Source organism: Balaenoptera physalus (assembly GCF_965194825.1).
Source record: "Balaenoptera physalus genome assembly, chromosome: 7".
NCBI lineage: Eukaryota > Metazoa > Chordata > Mammalia > Artiodactyla > Balaenopteridae > Balaenoptera > Balaenoptera physalus.
In genome coordinates, this window is record NC_138886.1 from 116,322,835 (window position 1) to 116,343,064 (window position 20,230).

The window sequence follows — 20,230 nt, forward strand, 5'->3', positions numbered from 1 at the left end:
TATTACATTGACAGCACCAATTAAATACACATTTGTAACTTGCATTTATGTGGCCACATGTGGTGTTAATTCTGGCTCAAAACTGTGTGTGAGCTAGTTTTTGGCAAATAACTCTTCAATGAGATTTTTTTCCTCCATTCCAAGCTAAACCTGGGACAGACAAGTTTCCTTCTCAGAATCCTTTGGGATGTGGATAGTTTTTCTCAATTGCTTCTTGTGGTTATCAATTCCAGGGATTTCTGGTTAAAAAAAAACAAGTCTTTTAGGTCTTTGAGTTCTAGTCCTTGCCTCCAATTCAGTGGGCAACTGGTAAACACTGAAACTCCAGTCCAAGAGGGATCAACTGGTTACTACTGGAATCTTTCCAGCTTTAGTTCTCACTTGCTTTTTTAGCTCCCTGATTTTTCATCAGTTTGGGCCTCTGATTTCTATGCAATTTCAGCTTACCACTTAGGTTTTTTAAACAAGTATTTTCTTCATACTTTAGGTATTTGGGGAATGGGCTTTTTTTTTTAGTTTGTCAAAAATACTAAAAGTAAATCATTAAGAAAATCTTAAAAGAAATTTTGGAGAAAGTTGGGAGTGATAATTTTCATGTAAAATACATATAAATTTGTTCATTTTCAGAAATTAGAAACTAATAGTCAAAATCATAGAATATTTATTAGTTGTATCAATTCATGGATTATAATTGTTTCTATAGAGGTAAATTATTAATTTTTATAGCATATCATTACATATTCTGATGATTGTATATGCACCCTAATTATCTTCTTACTTTGTTTCTGACAAAAGCTGTGTAGATGGATATATGCCTTATTATGTATTATCCAACAATAATAGAATTGCAATATTTAGACTTCAAATCACAAGTAATTAAAGTTTAGTAGTAGTACATGTCCTGTGGCTGACCTATGAATGAAGAAAATAATATTATTTTAGTGATAATCAATATGAATGTATAAAGTATGATAAGGCTAAGGGATTGCTGAAATTTTCAGTTTTTTTCTAACCTGGATATTTAACAATATATATGAATATTCTTCACTTTCAAATTAAATCAGAGTTTTGGAGAAAATATTCTATTGGATTTGTTTGGAAGTAGTGTTGTTACTCATTTTGAAAATAACGTATTGCAATATACTCCAATCTGTAGTTGACTGCCATAATCAATTTAGCATATCATGACACATATATGATACTGAGAACGAGTATCATACTCATAATTCATCTCAGGTGAAAAATGAAAAGAACATCAGTTAAGGTTGTGGTGTTTTGGGTTTTGTTTGTTTTAAAGCTTTTTATATTTCTTATATTTATATAAGAGGCCTGTGATGAAAAAAATCTACATGATGAGAAAACCTCCTCAGGAGTGCAAGTATGAAATGGAGGTTTTATTGGTTGGTGTATTAACAAGTGGGTGAAGGTATCTCCTGACATTACAACCACATTTACATGTTGTCAACCAACCAGAAAACTTAGCAACAATTTTTAAATTTGTTCATTATTTGACCCAGTATTTACAGTCCTCCATGATATGCCTCAAACTTATTTCCCACTATTTTCCTTCAGTCATCCCTTTTTTCATACCAACAGTATAAATTGTTCAGAAGTTAGATAAAATTTGAAGGTCATTTCTGCCTTAAAATAATAATAGTGTGATATTGGAAAAGCTTCTTAAAATCATGGGAACTCAGTTTCCTCATTATTAAAACATGGTCAGAAGTATATATATCTTAGAATCTTGAGAGCAGAAATTAAGATAAGATGTAAAATATCCAATACAGTAGTTAACTGCACAAATATTATTACTCAAATCCTATTCGCCCCACTTTTTTCTGCTTCTAAGCTTTTGAAGATTTTTTTTTACCCTCCTACAAAGTTTTTCTGCTATAGTTTCCACTCATTCAAATTCTAGAAATGAACCATGAACTGGTTTCAAAGCTTTGTTGAATATTCCGCACTCTATCAACATTTTCTAATCTACTCATGCTTTCTATTTTGAAGTAATGCTTTTGAATTGCCATCGCATTTCTCTTTGCTTCTTTCAATACTTACATTCTATGTGATACTATGAATATTCACGTACACCTTACACACTATGTGTATTATAGTTCCTCTAGGACAAGATTTGTTTCCCGTTCACATGTGTATCTCAGGAAGCTCCTAAGATGGTGCACATTATAAAGCTTATATTTGTTGGTGAAGAAACTGTTTAAGGAAATAATTTGGAAGTACTTTTACAAGTCGTGCCTACTTGAGACCAAATATTCAGAGAAACAACAAAATATCCAGTCAGTTAAGCGCTTCAAATATCCCACTATTCGAAGTCATTTAGGGAATTATGGCAAATTATCACTGCAATTCGGAGAAAAGATAGTCTGAGAGTTAAAAAAGTAAATACCATAATAGAGTGTATTATATTAATCTTATTTATAAATAAGTCACTCTCAGAGTGAACTGAAGACCCACATATAAACTCAAAGATTACTTTTAGATGGCTAAGGAATATATCTGGCCTGGAAAGAACACTATAATCTAAACAATTTTATGAAGAAAGAATAGGTTAAAAGAGATTAGTAAGAATGGAATCTTGAAAAGAAAGAACTAAAGAGCAGAGAAAGTTTCTGCATTTGTTCATTCATTCAACAAATATTTCTTGCTCATTTACCATCTGCCAGACATGTGCCAGGCATAAGGATGCACATTTCCCCTGCCTTCCAGGAGTATTCAAACAAAGACAAACAAATTCTAGTTTGATCTCTGAAGGAAATAAATCCTAATATAAAGGTTTAGGGGAAATCTTGTTGAAAGAAAGAAAGAGAGAGAAAGAGAGAGATTTATACTGTGAGTTAATGGCTGAAAGAGACTAGACATAAGAAGCCCAGAGGAAGAAAGTTTGAAGTAGAGAAATCATGAGATAAGAAACAGCTCATGTGACTGGTGCATTATGGGGGAAAAGCACACTAGAAAAAATGAGGCTGAGGAGATTGTCAGTGGAAAATCATTTAGAGCCAGCTGTGAAGAGGAATGTGGATTTCAATTTGTTGCAATGGAAAGGCATTGAACGGGTCTTAGGAATAGAAGTGACATCATTTGGTATACTAAAACTAACAAAGAACAAACAAAAACCCCTTAATATTCACAGTGGAGGGTTAATCAAAGGGAATAAGAGAGCAAGCAAGAGAAAAAATTAGGAGGCTGTTGCTGAGATCCATGTGAGAAATTTTGTAGCCTGGACAAAAAAAAAAAAAAGGAGATAAATCATTGGATATTTCTGCTACTATTTCAAAAAAAGAGGGTCACCTGATCAGCTAACATGTCATTATTATTGTAGTCTGTTCAGTATGTAGATCCCTATGCAAAAGACAAATTCACTAGGCACACATACTTGGTGATGATATCTATCACTGCCATAGGATTAATTCTCCTCTACCTAATTTGTATTAAACACGTGACTTTCTGATTGATTTTTAAATTAAAGCTTTGTTTCAGTCTTCCCAGAGTGTTAATTCAAAGATGTGACTATTCTAATTATTCCAAAAGTGACATTGCTTTTTATAAGTTTTAAAACTGACATTTTGACTCATACACAAGCTTTTGATGAGATGGCTAGAATGACCCAATGCTTCTGAATCTGATCGACCCTCAGTAAATAGTTATTAACCCGATACTACATTAACTTCAAAAAAGTAAGTAAAAATTTTCACTAAATAACAAATCATTTTAGCAATATGTACAAAATATTATATATGTTTAGCTCATTGGTAGTAACAATTGAGCATATGAAAAAAACTTTATCTTTACATTGAAATTGATCTACTTTTCTGTAACTTAGGTAATATGCATATATCTTGAAACAATAGTGAAAATACACCATTAAAGATAGCTCTGTGGTAGTGTACAAAATACCGGACAATGCACCTGAAGCACCAAATTCAGTTTTGATATCTTCAACTTGCTGAATACGAAGGTTAGTAACCATCACTTAACCACTTTGGGCTACAATTCCTTCCTTGTAAAAGGAAAATATTAAATATGAGGAAGATTAATATCTCATTTAGCTCAGAAGTGCCATGTCTTGTCCAATGTGAAAAATAATCTGTTAGTACAAGAAGGAAATAATAAAGGCCTGAAGAAGAAGAGCAGAGATTTGGCTATATCAGAATCCAGCTTAATTTTACATGAATGCTAGTCAGATGCTCATCAGCCATAAAATGGTCTTTTTTTCCAAAAACACATTCATTCACCTACCCATACAATCAGGACAGTTATTCTCCAAAGAGTAAAATTTACAAGAATGGCTACCACAATATGTAGATGCATAAAATTTATTTTGACTTTATAGAGATTAAGAATAAACAATATAAAAATCCATAGACAAGAAACACTGGGAAATTAATCATCAAATGTTAAAAGAAACAAGACACTACAACGCACTTTGATTCATTTCTAATTATTTAATCAAAGTTAATCTAGTACCCCACGCACTGTAACAAGTTCATTCGTTTACTAATTTAAAAATAATCATATTTCTAGTATGATCACTGATGCATTCAACAAACATTGAGTATCTACTATATGCTAGGTGCTATGCTAAATAACAGCCATTATTTCACTCTGGTGGAAAAGTCAAACAAATGAGGGGAATGGTAGCTTGCCATAAGTAATTTGAAGGAAATAATCATGGTGCTATGAAAAACAAGTAATATGGGGGGAATTCTCTGGCGGTCCAGTGGTTAGGACGCCGTGCTTTCACTGCAGGGGCACAGGTTTGTTCTGCGGTTGGGGAACTACTAAAATTCCTCATGCCACAGGGCGCAGCCAAAAAAAAAAAAAAAAAGAAAAAGAAAAACAAGTAATATGGGGGTTCCAGCCATCCTCTTATATGACATTATATTCAATAAACTGATTGACTATATAAATTTGATAAAGTCTAACGTTCCTATGTTTTCGTATTAATGATGAGATGAAACAGCTAAAATTATCTTGCCTTTTAAGCTAATTACATATAATTAAGCTAACATAATTATCCAGATTAATGTAAACACAGAGCTTTAAATATTATCCACTGATTTGCTCACTTAAACAAACATTCATTGGCTGTCTCCTTTGGGCCAGAGTATAAATCTCAGAGGTCATTTCATTCAATTCCCTCAATAAATATATTTTTTTAAAGATATATTAAGTAAAGGTATTTTAAGAAATATATTACTTTTACAAAGATAGTGATGAAGCAAGGCAAGGAACCCAGGTCTTCTTGAAATATAGTAAGTTTTGTTTTTTGATTGTGTGTGATTTTTAAAACAATTACTGCTATTCAAAGAATGACCAACTAAAAAGCATTTGCACTTAGAAAGCTTTCAAAAGATTCACTGAAAAACAGCGTTAATTAAAATTATATGAAACTTCTCAAGATAGAAACATTCATGGGCAGAATCAGTGATATTCCTTAAGAGGCTTCTGGAAGTTTGTGATTTAAGTCGGAAAACCAAATGTGAAAAGAGACAGGTTTAGTAATGTATGGAAATAAATCCAAAATTTCTTTTTTTACACTGAATATAAATAAGCTTGTCTACTAAAGAGTAAAGAGAAAGATTTTTTTTTTTCCACTGTGCCCTCATTTGGAGGGTAAAAATTAGTGACATACTTTTCCAGTTAAACAGAGAATTATGGGATAATTGATAATGTCAATTGCTCTTAGATTTAATTAAGAAAAAAACGTTTGTGAGAAAGAAAAGACATTCTTGACATGTAGTTTAGTCATTGAGAAAGGTAAGAGATTAAAGTAGGACTTTCAGAATAAATACCTGAGGGAGTTTTGGGAAAAAGCTTATGATTCAAGGAGTGAATATTTTGATCCTAGTTGATAGTAAATAAAAGCCACTTAAAGATCTAATAGCCTAAGTTTTAGTGATTAAAAATTCCATTATTTTGAGGTGCATGAAGAAGCATGGAAACGTGTGCACGATCTCTCTCTCACACACGCGCACACTCACTTTCCCTTTCCAGTCTTCCAATGCAAGTCCCTATATAAATGGTTATGGAGGGGTGGGGGAGGGAGAGAGTTGGATGGCAGAGGAAAAGATGCACTATATGACCTAGTTGTCGTTCTCCCTGGAACTTAATGTTAAGATATGGAAGACGCCTAAGAAAAAACGGGTGTGTAGCGTTGTCCCCTCAGAAGCCATCTCTTTAGATTTCCCACCTTCATCTTTTTAACCCCGTATTGTCACTGAAGGAAACTCAACTGACTCTAGTCAACAACGCTTCCCGGCCAGAAGCCGGCCAGGGTTGTGAGACGATTCTAGAAGCAGCTGATTTTCCTGTTCCGCTGTTTTTCAGAACCACATTCTCTGCTCTTCCCTAGACCTCTCCAAGGGTCTGGGTTTACTGTTGACTCTTGCATTTGATGTAGGGTCAAAGAGACAGGGTCACATCCGAAAAGACCTTTTATTACTAAATTGTGCCTTCTCCCGAAAGGGAACAATGGAGGGTCCCTCTAGCGCGATTCTGCTACCTAATCCATAAATGCTGCTGACTCCCCCAGTTCTTAGCGCAGAGGCTTCCCTCCCCCAATTCCTTCCAGTTGCGGTTTAGGCTCTGCACCAGTTACTCAACGTTTTTTGTTTTTTTTTTTTTTTAAAGCCTGGCGAGCTAAGCACCGCCTACCGTCATGAGTGGCCTGTCACTCTGCCCCGCTGTGTGGTTGTGATTGGCTGGCAAGACCGTGTCGTCTGGCCCCGCCCTCGCTTCCTTTTGCCACGCTAGTGGCCCGGGGTTTACCCAAAGGTGGACAGTGGGATTCGGGCGGGCGGCGCTTGGAGCAGGTGCAGACGCATCCTTGCTCCCGCTGTTGCTCTTCTTTCTCCAGTCGTGGGTCTGAGTCAGGAAAGGATTAGCAATCTTCTTTTGCCGCTAGAGCTCCCGTGAACTGCTGCCCAGAACCTAGGCACCTCAGACTTCTCATCTCATCCGTTATTCCGCTGTCACTGTATAAATCACCTGCACATGTGTAATCCTGTGAATCTCCCTTCAGCTCCTGCTCAGAGAAGGGGTCGAAAGGGAATTTCAAGTGTTTGAAAGAGAGGGTCTCCGCGGATCGCGGGGAGCTGTCTCAGGTGCTGAAGCTTTCCAGGCGTTGCTCTCCACCAACACCACACGCAGTTAGACTGCACACTCTCATTCCCGGCTTTCTCCTTCCCCATGCCTTGGCTAAGACTCATTTCAGAGTCGTGAATCTTTCCCTCCGTATCATGGCCTACGTGAGACACTTTCGGACGTTAGTTTCGGGATTTTACTTCTGGGAAGCAGCACTGCTACTCAGGTGAGTCCACTTGTATGTAACAGTTGGAGAACTCATTCAAGCCTTGCAACTACTTGTCATGGATGAAACCGAGAATGTAACTCGAAGTTGACTTGTTGAAAGTGTCCCTTAAATCGTATTGTTTTCTATCTAAAGGTATCTAGCAGTCTATCTCTTGAGACCTCTACAACATGTAACTTTGCTCTGTTTTCACTAATTAATGTATTTTAGTAACTGGCATCTTATATTATTTGCAGCTGAGGTTACCCTAGCAAAAAAATATTTCCAAAACCTAGGTCTTCCTTCTCAAATTGCTTTAAGTGTTTCTTTTTTCTAAGTCAATTATAAATTCTGGGTGTTACTCTCTTTTTTGAAAGTTACAAAACATTTAGTAATTAGAAATGGAACATTACTTAGTTTTTAAAAGACAAAAAAAATCTAGAACATAAACAGTGATCAGAGATATTCTGAACATTGTTGATATATCTAGAGGTTAAGTTCAAATGAATAAAATAATAAAGGCCTTGCAAGTACTATTTTCTAAAGAGCCTGGTTCATGGAGGCAAAATAATAAATAAATCACGAGATATGTTCTATGCCAAGAATAATTATTTTGGAGAAAGTAATAAGAAACCTATTGAATGGTAAAATTGTTCTATGATGTGTCATTTTCTTATCATATCCAGTCATATTTGGTAGGCTTTCTTTTTTTTCTTTTTAATTAGAAGAGAGACTAAACACAAGATCAAGTAATTTAACCCCCATTCTTCATCAAACAATATATAAGCAAGATACTGCTCATATGGAGTTTTGAACCAACAATATAAATTTTACTTTACTATTATAATTACCTTAAAATTTCCATTTTATGGCTCACAAGACTTTCAAGAAGATTGAAATCAAATTATGAGAGTAACTAAGTTATGTGTATAATGATTTCCATTTGAAGTATGTAAATATTCTTTTCTGGGTTGCTATGTCAAGTTTTCATCATTAGGCACGTTAGAAAAACATATCGTATCCCATAATAACTACCTTTAGTAACAGGAACTAGTTGTGAAGGTTATTATATTTCTGAAATTATCGATTTTTTCTGAAGTAAGGTGTTGAAACCATTGTAAATCAGAATATTTTCAGTGAAAAATATTTTAATGGCAGTCAATTTTTGTAACTTTACAATTGTTACAAATTTCATACGTAGTGATCAAAGCAAAGAATGTAGAGCTATTACATTTATGTAAATTGTATGGAAAGGAGTACAAAATTCATGTCATAAGATAAATTGATTATTTTACCGTAATTATTTCTTAATATCTTAGATAATACACATATTTATTTTTTTCAAAGAAATCAGAAGAGCTTAGTTGATAGATACTTAGATTTAGGAAGTTTAATGTTAATACCTAAAATATTTTGATTGATGAGGTCAAATTTGTATAATGGCAAATCACCATGATATTTGTTATAATATATTCTTTTTTTTTAAAATTTTTGTTTATTTATTTATTTATCGCTGTGTTGGGTCTTCGTTTCTGTGCGAGGGCTTTCTCTAGTTGCGGCGAGTGGGGGCCACTCTTCATCGCGGTGCGCGGGCCTCTCACTATCGTGGCCTGTCTTGTTGCGGAGCACAGGCTCCAGACGCGCAGGCTCAGTAATTGTGGCTCACGGGCCCAGCTGCTCCGCGGCATGTGGGATCCTCCCAGACCAGGGCTCGAACCCGTGTCCCCTGCATTAGCAGGCAGATTCTCAACCACTGCGCCACCAGGGAAGCCCCTATAATATATTCTTAGAAAGAATTTATCTTCATTAATATTAAATAATTTAGTTTAAAATGCTTTTTATGAATAGTCTAAAAATGTAATCACTTGAAAAAGACATACCCAATATAGAAGTTTTGGTGATACATATATTCTTCATCAAGTTTTTCTTTTTTCTTTCACAAATCGAAGAAAAGTTTTCTCTATCTTAGACTGGTCTTAGATGAGAGTAGCTCATCACTCTATGAAGAACTTTAATCATACATAAAAAAATTAAGTATTTTTATTTTTCAGTGATGGTCCTTGAAGGAAAATTTTCTATAGAAATTTCCTTTAGAAAGTGAAGCTCCCTGTACTGGAAATATCTTGCAAAATACGGTTTCTTTATGGAGACTATTTTTTGTTCGCTAAGCCTATTCGTGAGGTATTGAGCAAAAAAGGAAACATGTAAAGGAAAAAATAAAGTCAAAAAAGTATTTTTGTTTAAATTCATAAATATATCTTTTTAATTTAAAAATATTATTTCCAGGGAAATTTGGAAGTAAGAACAAGAACCAGAAACCATATATGAAGTTTTTTTTTTTTTTTTTTTTTTTTTTTTTTTTTTTAAGAATGGCCTTCTCTTAATGATCTTAACTTTTTTTTTTTTTTTTTAAATTATTATTTATTTATTTATTTAGGCTGTGTTGGGTCTTCGTTTCTGTGCGAGGGCTTCCTCTAGTTGCGGCAAGCAGGGACCACTCTTCATTGCGGTGCGCGGGCCTCTCACTATCGTGGCCTTTCTTGTTGCGGAGCACAGGCTCCAGACGCGCAGGCTCAGTAGTTGTGGCTCACGGGCCCAGTTGCTCCGCGGCATGTGGGATCTTCCCAGACCAGGGCTCGAACCCGTGTCCCCTGCATTAGCAGGCAGATTCTCAACCACTGCGCCACCAGGGAAGCCTAGAAGTTTTAATTAAATAACCTACTAGTAGAAGCGTGTTTTTCATAGGTTTAAGGTTTTAAAATTTTTATTGACATATAAATGCACACAGAAAAATGCACAAACTACAAAGTTCCAAATAAAGTGGCACAAAGGTAACACACCATGTCAAGAGACCACGGATCAAGAAGTAGAATTGTCAGCAACACACGAGCATTCACCCTGCCCCCTCTTACCACCATATCTTTTCCCAAGCACTACCTTGCCCCAAAATCATCTCTATCCTGACTTATGCGACACTAAAAGTTTTTCCTGCTTTTGAACTTTATATAAATACTTATTTGAGTCTGCTTTATTTTTATGAAACATATGTGATTTATCTGTGTTAATAGCATGTAGCAGTAGCTCGTTTATTCTCATTTCTGTATGGTATTCCATTATATGAAGACATCACAATCTACCCATTGTCCTACTGAGGAATATTTGTGTATTTTTTTAGGTTTTGGCTAGTGCTGCTATGAACCTCCTTGATCATGCCTTTTTTTGGTGAATACATGTGAATACGTGCATTTTGGGGACTATATGAGTTGGGTCCAAGAGTTTCACTAGGCAGAGGAATTGCTAGAATATAGGGTGGATATGAGTATGGTTAGCTTTAGTAGATACTGCAAGTTTTCTAAGGTAGTTGTACCTAGTTAAACTCCTATCAGTGATATATGAGAATTCCTATTGCTATTACTAGTACAAAATTTGATCAGTGCAATATTATTATAAAAATTTATAGCAGTTTTGTAGACTATTATTGCAAGCCCACAGATGATATTTTAGTTTCTATCTTGGCATAATTTCTACATTTTAGTAAATGAGTTTTTTTTTTTTTTAATTAGGATGTTTCTCTCCCCACAGAGATTCTACAAGTCAGTACCACTTTATTTTTTATTTATTTATTTATTTATTTATTTATTTATTTATTTTTGGCTGCGTTGGGTCTTCGATGCTGCGTGTGGGCTTTCTCTAGTTGCGGCGAGCAGGGGTTACCCTTCATTGCGGTATGCGAGCTTCTCATTGCGGTGGCTTCTCTTGTTGCAGAGCTCGGGCTCTAGGCGTGTGGGCTTCAGTAGTTGTGGCACACAGGCTCAGTACTTGTGGTGCATGGGCTTAGTTGCTCCGCGGCATGTGGGATCTTCCTGGACCAGGGCTCGAACCTGTGTCCCCTACATTGGCAGGCAGATTCTTAACCACTGCGCCACGAGGGAAACCCCAGTAAATGAGTTTTATTAAGGCAAAAACAGCAGAAAAAAAAATTTACTACTATAGTATAATTAGGAGTATTCATTTTCAGAATACATCAGGTATTAGAAATGTAATATTTAAAGGGGACTTATTAAAGAGGTGAATTCTTTTAATAAATACAAGTCAGACACAGACATAAGAAATCTAAATTTCCTAGTAGTGAAGTATTTAAAATTTTCACATTTTGCTCAGATATTGCTGTTTTTTGAAAAAAATTTCCTATGGCTTTTGGATTCTACTTCTCATACTAATAAAATAAAGAACAAAACACCAGTGTTCAGCTTTCTTTGAAATGTAAATAAGTGATGATTATGAAGAGCTTACAGAACAAATTCCAAAAGCAGGAGAACTGCCAAAAATATTTCATCTAAATTAATTATTTTCACAACATACAATTTTGTTTTTCATCTTTATAGTTTGATACCAACACAGACTTGCTATTTGAATAAATTATGGTATATTGTGTCAAAACACTGAATGTATGAATTTCATACTTTATGATAATCACAAACAAAATGTTTTCTTGATTTACTTCAAAGCCTAAGAAAAACATTTTGGCATAGAATTTCTTGTTTTTTGCTTTTGGTACGTTTTGGAGGATGGGGAAAATTCTTTTTAATGTTGGGTCTATTTTCTTATGTAAGATTTTGAAGAAAAATGTACTTCAGGGAATAAAGTCAGTTTTATGATGATTTCTTGTATGTAGGTACTATAGCAGGATTCTACATAGTGTTTTTAAATTATGCTACACATAATACATGCTTCTTCCCTTTGTATCTATAAATAATCATACAGTTTCCTAAGTATAGAAGGATCGTGGCCCAGTTCTCTAGTCAATGCCTCAAGCAGTTTGCTCTGCAGATTCAGGAAACAGCTTTTAAATATTTCCTCTTGTATGTAATTTTTCTCTCCCTTGATCACACAACTATGTACTGAGGCAAGTCAATCACCAAATATGTGTTTAATGTGTAATGGTAAGCAATTCAACAAGATTTCATCATCACATTCTGTGCACACATGTTTGTGCTAGGTACAGTTTAGCTATGGATGATAGGGAAATTATCACCTTTCTCATCATGGAACTTAGAGTCTAGCAAATTATCACCTTTCTCATCATGGAACTTAGAGTCTAGCAGGAAAGAAAATACAAAGGGCCAAGTGACAAAAGAAAAACAGAAACAACAATGTTTTAGGCAATGTGAAATAGGGAAGTTCCCCAGAGGGTTGGTACTTGTGCTGGATCTTATAAGATGCTTGTTCAATGGGCAGAAATAAGATATAAAGAAAATATTCTGTGCAGTAGGAATGATACAAGCCTATAACATGCTAAGGGAATGGTGACGGTCAAATTCAGTTGAAAGATTTCCAATTTATGGTTTAAAGTCATATTCTGCTAGCAACAACTATTGAGCTGACTACAATAATAAACCAGCCGAAATGTGGAGTTGCAGCTCCCTTTCATAATGGAATATGGATGAAATTTAGAAGCAAATAATTTAATTATAACTGGATAGTTTTCATTATAGGAATGGTCTGGTAACTTGGCTCAAAATATCTATAAATCCCTTTCTTTCAGAGGTAGAGTTTACCTCAAAATTACAATTAATCATAAGATTGCTAATAATCATCAGTAATAGTAAAAAACTATGTAAACAGACAACAATGACAAGACTACTAGAAGAAAAAGACAATCTGCTTGTTTTAGAGTTTGGAGATCATGTTTGAATTTTTCATCAAAATATGATCTCTTTAAAGAAAGAAAATCAGGTGGAGGATTTGGATTGTTGGAAGAAAAGGGGACAGTGAACTTGGTTTTCGGGGTTTTGAGTTTGAGATGGTAGCAGTAGATCTGGGTATCCTGCTGTCAGCTGAGAACACAGAGACAATGCTTGAACTGTAGACTGAACAGTTAAACTGTTACAAAGGTGATCACACTGCGCAAAGAACGAAAAACAGAAAAAATATTTATATGAGATGAAGGTAGAACATTTAGAGCAGGGCACAGAGTCGTACTCAGAGAGAGTCCTGTGCTAAACTGTGGAGGTGCGACTGGTCATAAACAAGTGACAAAGTCATAGATTTATCATAATTTTATACTGTCGATCCCAAGGACTTGCTCTGATCAATAGCGTATATCTATCCCTTTTCTATATAGCCTTTGAATGCTCTAATTTCAACTAATCCATAAACTAGTCCACAATCATGGATGATTAAAAACTTAAGTTTTCTCAGGAGACTTTTAGGGAATTATTTTGGGATTCTTTTGGAGAAGATGCATCTTTAACTTTTCCTTACTACATGAAGCATATTGGATGAATCCTCCTTGACTTTCCCACCAAACCTGTCTCTTAAACTCCTCGCCAAATGATTAGCCTTATACTTGGATTAACTGTATTTATTGAAAATGAACTCCTGTGTATGCAGATGTCCATTTTGAAACATGGGTGGTTTGTCTTTCTGTACTAGAAGAAAGCTGTAGTTTTGTCTTGTCGGAAAAATGCATCAAGAAGAGAGATAAGTGAGTCAGCTTCGAGAACTGGTTCTGGAGTGAAGGCAGGCATTCTAAGACAGGACCAACTGTTTAGTAACAAACAGAAAGTGTGTGAATAGAGTGAGCTCTTCCACCCCAGAAAATGAAGCTATTCTAACAACTGCATGGCAACCACACACATTTTAGGAAACAGAGTTTGAAATCCTCAGGTGTTGTCAGAAGAGGAAGCAATAGCAAAAAATAAAATAAAAAAAATAAAATAAAAAAAAGCAGCTCCGTTACAGTGCATTTCTGAAATTCTTTCAGAATCTCCGTACTAGAGATGTTTTTAGGAGGAAGTATTACCAGTACCTCTCAGACAATTTGATGCACAGAAGCAGTAACCTCAGTGGTACAATTAAGAATAGCATAAAATGGAAAGGTTATTAACATCCTCTGAGATAGTTTATTGCATGGAATAACTTCCAATGCAAATGATGAAGCATTCTCTAGGAGTACATGCAAAATTTGCACACTGACAAAAATAACTAATTAAGATTTATAGACCCTGAGATATTTCTGATACTACTTTACAAACACTGCCAATATGGGATGGTTGGGCTTACATTAGAGGTAACTAGTCCATCCAATATTGTACCTAAATTTGAAAATCTCTCAAAAATATCTATAACAGGTAGTCATCCTGTAAACATTAAAATTTCCAGCAATAAGGACCTTTTTACCTGAAAAGGAAAATATTTATCAAACAATTTTAATGAATAAAAAACAAAATGTCATTCTGTTTTCTCCTGGACATAGGAAACTTCCTTTGGGCACATGTGCTGCCCCTCCCCAAGTATTTGTTTCTGTATTTTTTTCCTTTTTTTTATGCTTGCTTCTTCACTTAAAATGACCATCCTGCTTGTGGAGAGTGTGGTTTTTATTTGAGACACAGTTTGGATTGATAATATTTTCCATGTGGTTGCTCCATGCATGAAGCTTGTATGCTCCAGTTGCAGGGTGCCTGTAGCAGTCTACCTGAATCTCTTTGTAACTTTATAAAAGTCTATGGAGCAGGGACTGCATTTCCAGGCAGTGTGCAAAGTGCTGGAGAAGCAGAATCTCAACTTTCTATAATATGCCACCGTAGAGGGGGGGACATGTGACATCACCTTCAAATGTGTGTTTTAGATTTTCATGCAAGTCTTGCCTCTCCTTCTTGATTGTAACTCCCATGAGGATAGGATTGTTTCTGATCTTGTTTTACTGCCATAATATTTAATTCAATGTCATGTGTGAAGTAGATGCTCAATAAACAACAGATCAGCACTGAGATGACACCTACCTGCCTGTCATCTCTGTTTATCTATCTATAACTCTAGATTTGAATTTTATTTCAACGTGTGTTATTACTTGGAGTGGAAAGGGAATCTTGTGTTCAAGATATCATAAAGGCTATAAGATCAAATAAATCGCCTCAGAAGATGTTACCGGCTCTGAGAAGTTGTAAAACAGACATAAATTGGCAGCTCCCAGTGGAAAAGTGATAGATTTGTTTCTCCTTATCACCATGAGAAATTGAAATTTCTATTGTATAATGCATTATTTCTCAACCTGTTTTCCCCATCATTGCCTCCTAAGGAGCCCTTTAAAGATATTTTTAGACTTTTTTTTTTCTAATTGCCTGCATGAAATTGTAATATCACAGTACATTGTATATTTGCTCATGTGTGGTATATAGCCATAGATACATAGAGATAGAGATAGATCTGTGCTTTATATGTAAGAAGAATAAGATTTTTCACCCCCCAAGATAAAACTCTCACCCACCCTCCTTGGGGTGATAACACCCCTCTTGAGAATGCATGGTGTAAAGGTTGCTACTTTTTATGATACTTAGACTCTAGTTGTATAGTTTCATTGTTTGGAGTCATGACCTAGAAGTAAAGCAATCATTTATCTATTGACACCGTTTAAGATAATTTAATCCTGAAAGCATTAGGAAACTTTAGTGACATCTTTTTCTGTAAATACATAAGTTTCCCAGAAGCCACTAGGCTTCCATCAATAAATTTCAAATCACAGCTGCCTCTACCAACATCACTGTTCAATGACTTTCATAATTTCATGAAACTTTAAAAAAAAAAAATCTTAGAGATAATATCATTTACAGTTTATTTTTCTATGATTTCGACTCTGTTGACTTTCTTTTGTTTTCAAAGTAAGATAAATGAAAAAGTTCAAATTCCTTTTTAAAGTTAAATTTATAGTTGTTATAGAAAGGATCTCAACAGTTAGTACTGACATAAGGTCTGGATATTCTTCAATTCAGGAGTTCAGGGATATGTACAAAAAGCTGAGAGTAATGTTACCATTAAAATAAAAACTGATTGGGACTTCCCTGGCGGTCCAGTGGTTGAGACTTAACCTTCCAATGCAGGGGGTGTGGGTTCGATCCTTGGTGGGAGAGTTAAGATCCCACATGCCTCACGACCAGAAAACATAAAACAGAAGCAATATTGTAACAAATTCAATAAAGACTTTAAAAAAATGGTCCACATAAAACAAAAAAACTGATTGAAAGAAAATAGAGTAACAAGTAAAATGCTACTAATAGAAAAGAAAGTAGGAATGATTATTAATTGGCAGTAAGGTGTCAGCAAATCATCAGAAAACGATGTTTATCTTGCTGTTCGGTTTTGGTTTGCTTTGGTTTGTTTTGCTTTGGTTTGGTTCATATTGGCCATACAATACTTAAGGTGGGGACTTAGGGGAAGATAAATGATGTGAACGTTGATGAAACAACCACTCAAATACCATCCATCAAATGCCTGGGAGGACCATATGCATTCTATCTGTCTGGCTAATTTCTACTCAACTCACTTTACCTTCTTGAAGAATCCTTCTCTGAGCTCCCCCACGTCTAGGTGAGGATACCTCCTCTGTGCTTCCAGGAATACAGTACCTTTATTATTGCATATGTCCCAGGGCTGTGGTAATGGCCTGAATACTGCCTCTAGTTCAAACTGTGAAGCCCTGGAGGGCAGGGACAGTAACATATTCCTAGTTCTATCACCAGGGCTTAAAAGAGTGTCTTGCACACTGACAGGGCTCACTCGTTTCTGAAATGAAACACTTCCCCTCCCCCCAAAGCAGAGTTACAATGTCAAATAAATAATTCTAGGCATAAATAAAAATACTGTGCTGTCTTTCTTTCCTTCTAGCATTTAGGAGGAAAATTAGTGAGAGATTTGGTGCTTTGTTTTTTTTCTTTATTCCCAATTTTATTTGTCTGTGGTAATATATTTACCCACTTGCCTCTTATCTCTCTTTTCTTTCACAGAAAATATTCTTCTACATTTTTCCGTTTCCTCACTACTTACCTATGTCTCACTTGTTCCTATCTGGGATCTATCCTCACCTCTACGAAATGAAGCAGTACTGAGCTTCCATGTCATGATAGCTTCTTCTTTTAAACATTGGAAAAAGGGAATAGCACTTAATATAAAAATGGTTGTAGCAAATAACTATTTCATGTATATATAAAATATATATATACATATATAAAATATATATAAAATATATTTTAAAGCAACATATACTTTTTAATTATCTACTTTTTGTAAGATCTCTGCAGTGAAAAAAGACGACATAATTAATTGACCATTCTAAATAATAATCAAATAAATAATGCATATTCTCAAGGCATAATGTTTGAATTTCTATTATGGCACCTCTCACAGTTCTGGGATCAGAATCACTGACACGTTTCCAATTCCCTAGATAAACTGAGAACCATAGATATCACAGGATATTTGTTTTTGCCTTTAATCTGTTTAACTCACATACATTTAACGTTTTAAGCCCGAGACTCTATAAAGGGTGGCTGAATGACAATTTCTTTTTTGCTGGCAATTGTTGAAAATGTAATCAAGAATAACTCCCCAAAATAGTAACAATTATAAATATTGGGAAAAGAAAATATCTTTTTTGGAATGCAAAGGAGTATAAAATTTTTATAAAGAGGCAGGGAATTTAAATGGACCGTGAACGGTTGATGGCATGTGAGTGGGCAGGAAAGAGGGAAGAGTGTTTCAGACAGAAAAAGCATCCTTAGAAAAGGCAACGGGCCCGTCTCCATATGAAATGGAGGGTATGGCAAACTTCATAGTAACATCTCTACCATGGGCCCCCCAAGTTTTCCTGTCTAATAAATTCATGCTTTATGTTGTTTTAGAACTAACTTCCTGGGGAAAATCTATATGACTATTGTAGGTGTTAGAAAACATCAGCAAATATTTATTCCAATAATAGTTTTCTCTATTTCTAAACAAAATATTTCATTGTTATCACTTGCTTATGAGGGAAGAGAATACTCACATAAGCTACTTTGTATTCACTAGTTCTGTTGATATCACTATACATAGATTTTTGTTAATTTGTATCATTTAAATGTGTATCCGGAGTCTGAATACTGAAACTTAATTATTAGTAGATCAAATAAAACAAAAATCCAAGAAAAGGAGAGATTTATGACTTCTCATAGTTTTATAAACAATTACATTCCTGACAAGGGAAAGAAGAATGACACATGATAAAATCGTAATGAAAAACTTAAAAGCAATCTATCTCTATAAATTCCTTTCTTATTATAAAATAATAAAACACTCTAATATGCATTAAATGATATTTTCCACCAGTTCTTAAATTGCTCCTATTTAAAAAGAGAATTACCTTTAGTCTATTAAAACACTAAGGGACCCAACTTTGTATAGTACTGCTTAGTATGAAGAAATGTGCCTTCCGTGTTTTTCTCTTGCCTCTTGTTTTATTTATTGGGAAGAATAGAGGTAGCAGAGGATTATATGGATAAAACCATTAGAAATCTCCCTTCTGCCTTATGTTGCTTCTTTCTAACAACTTTAAAACCCTTTAAAAGATTATGAAATCCTCCCCCCCCCACTTAAATTCCTGAAATTGGGCTTATCTCTTTCTTCCTACAAATCTTAAATACGGTACGTATCATCAAAGACACTGAATCTACTGCAGACCTCAGTTGGTGCCTCCTGAGATTATATAGAGAATTAGGTTTTATGTGTAGCCTAAATATCTCCCCCTAAATAATAATATGTAAACTTAAAATTTTGCTCTACTTCAAAAGGCCAAAGTGTATGACATTCTTTGTGTGTCTTTGTACGGTTATATATGTCAACTTACAGCAAAAATTACATCGGAAAAGCTTAATCAGTATGAAAAAAATTCAAATTCCTGGAACATATGAAAATTCAAGCTCAAAAATACAGTAGTAAAAGGAAGATGAGATTTATACCTCTACAGGAAAGAGCTAGTTTATTTTAGATGGTTTGTAAACTAACTTTTCTTGCCTCAGTCTTCTCTGTGCATGCACTTGTGTGCACATGTGAAACCAAGAAGGAATTTAGAGAAAGAAGACTCAGGGTCAGATCTCAGCTCTGTCTTTGAAGGGCTGGGTGGCTTTTCTATACACTGAGTGATTGTACTTAACATGCTACTTTAAAAATGTAATGGGTAAAGCTGTATCCATCTATGGAATACATTTTTTTTAAACGAACACAGTCAGAAACGCACTAATCTCTCCTTAAGAGAAAATATGTACTTAGCATTACAGCTATAATTTCTCACTTCACCTAATATCAGTAGCCTTTATTCAAAGAAACTATTTTTTTCCCTAAAATCCATTGTAGTGGTAGATGTGAAAGATGTTGAGTGGCAGGAAAATAAACAAGGGATAAACAGACTAGCCCTTTATAGCTGTGTTAGTTCAGATTAGGTTCATTTGTGACTGACAGAAAGTGCACAATAATATTGGTTTAAGAAAGATTTGTTTTTCTTTCAAAAAAAGGAAAAAGAAAAACCATGGAAGCAACCAGACCACATCTGGAATGGGAGTTTACTGATCTTTCTATCTTCTTGTTTTGTCATTCTTAACATAGGATTTCTTCCTTGAGATCCAAGATAGATGCTCTGATTTCAGAAATCATAGCTGCTTTCCAGCTATCAGAAAAGAAGAAGAGGCTTATCTTTAAAGGCATTTCCAAGAAGTTAAAGATTTCTCAGTTTCACTCTTAGCTTCAAGTGTCCATGTGGCCAAGTTCTGGCCGCTAAGTTGCAAATGGAAGTGGCATGTTTGGCTTTTTGGAAGTGCATGCGAAGGGAGGTTCAGAGGCTCCAGCTCATATTTTACATTCACCGTTATGGAACTCAGTCTTTCAAGTGAAGACAAAGGGAATTATTACAAGTAGGAAACGAGCATGATCAAATTATGTCTCAGAAATATCACTAAAGAAGTAATATGGATAAGATACAAGGACGTAATGTACAGCACACGGAATAGAGCCAATATTTGATAATAGCTACAAATGAAGTACAATCTATAAAACTATTGAATCACTATGTTTTAAAAAATAAAAATTGATAAAAATAAAATAAGCCAAAAAAAAAAACAA

General features: G+C 34.9%; 1 protein-coding gene across 1 annotated transcript in view; it reads left to right on the plus strand.

Annotated features, from left to right (window-relative positions):
* Window positions 1–7,035: 7,035 nt before the first annotated feature.
* Window positions 7,036–20,230, plus strand: part of GLRA3 (glycine receptor alpha 3) — a 190,306-nt gene continuing 177,111 nt past the window's right edge. The window contains exon 1 of the mRNA XM_082469094.1: window positions 7,036–7,327. Coding sequence (XP_082325220.1) covers window positions 7,257–7,327 — 71 coding nt within the window. The 5' untranslated portion in view covers window positions 7,036–7,256. The remainder of the gene's footprint in view (window positions 7,328–20,230) is intronic.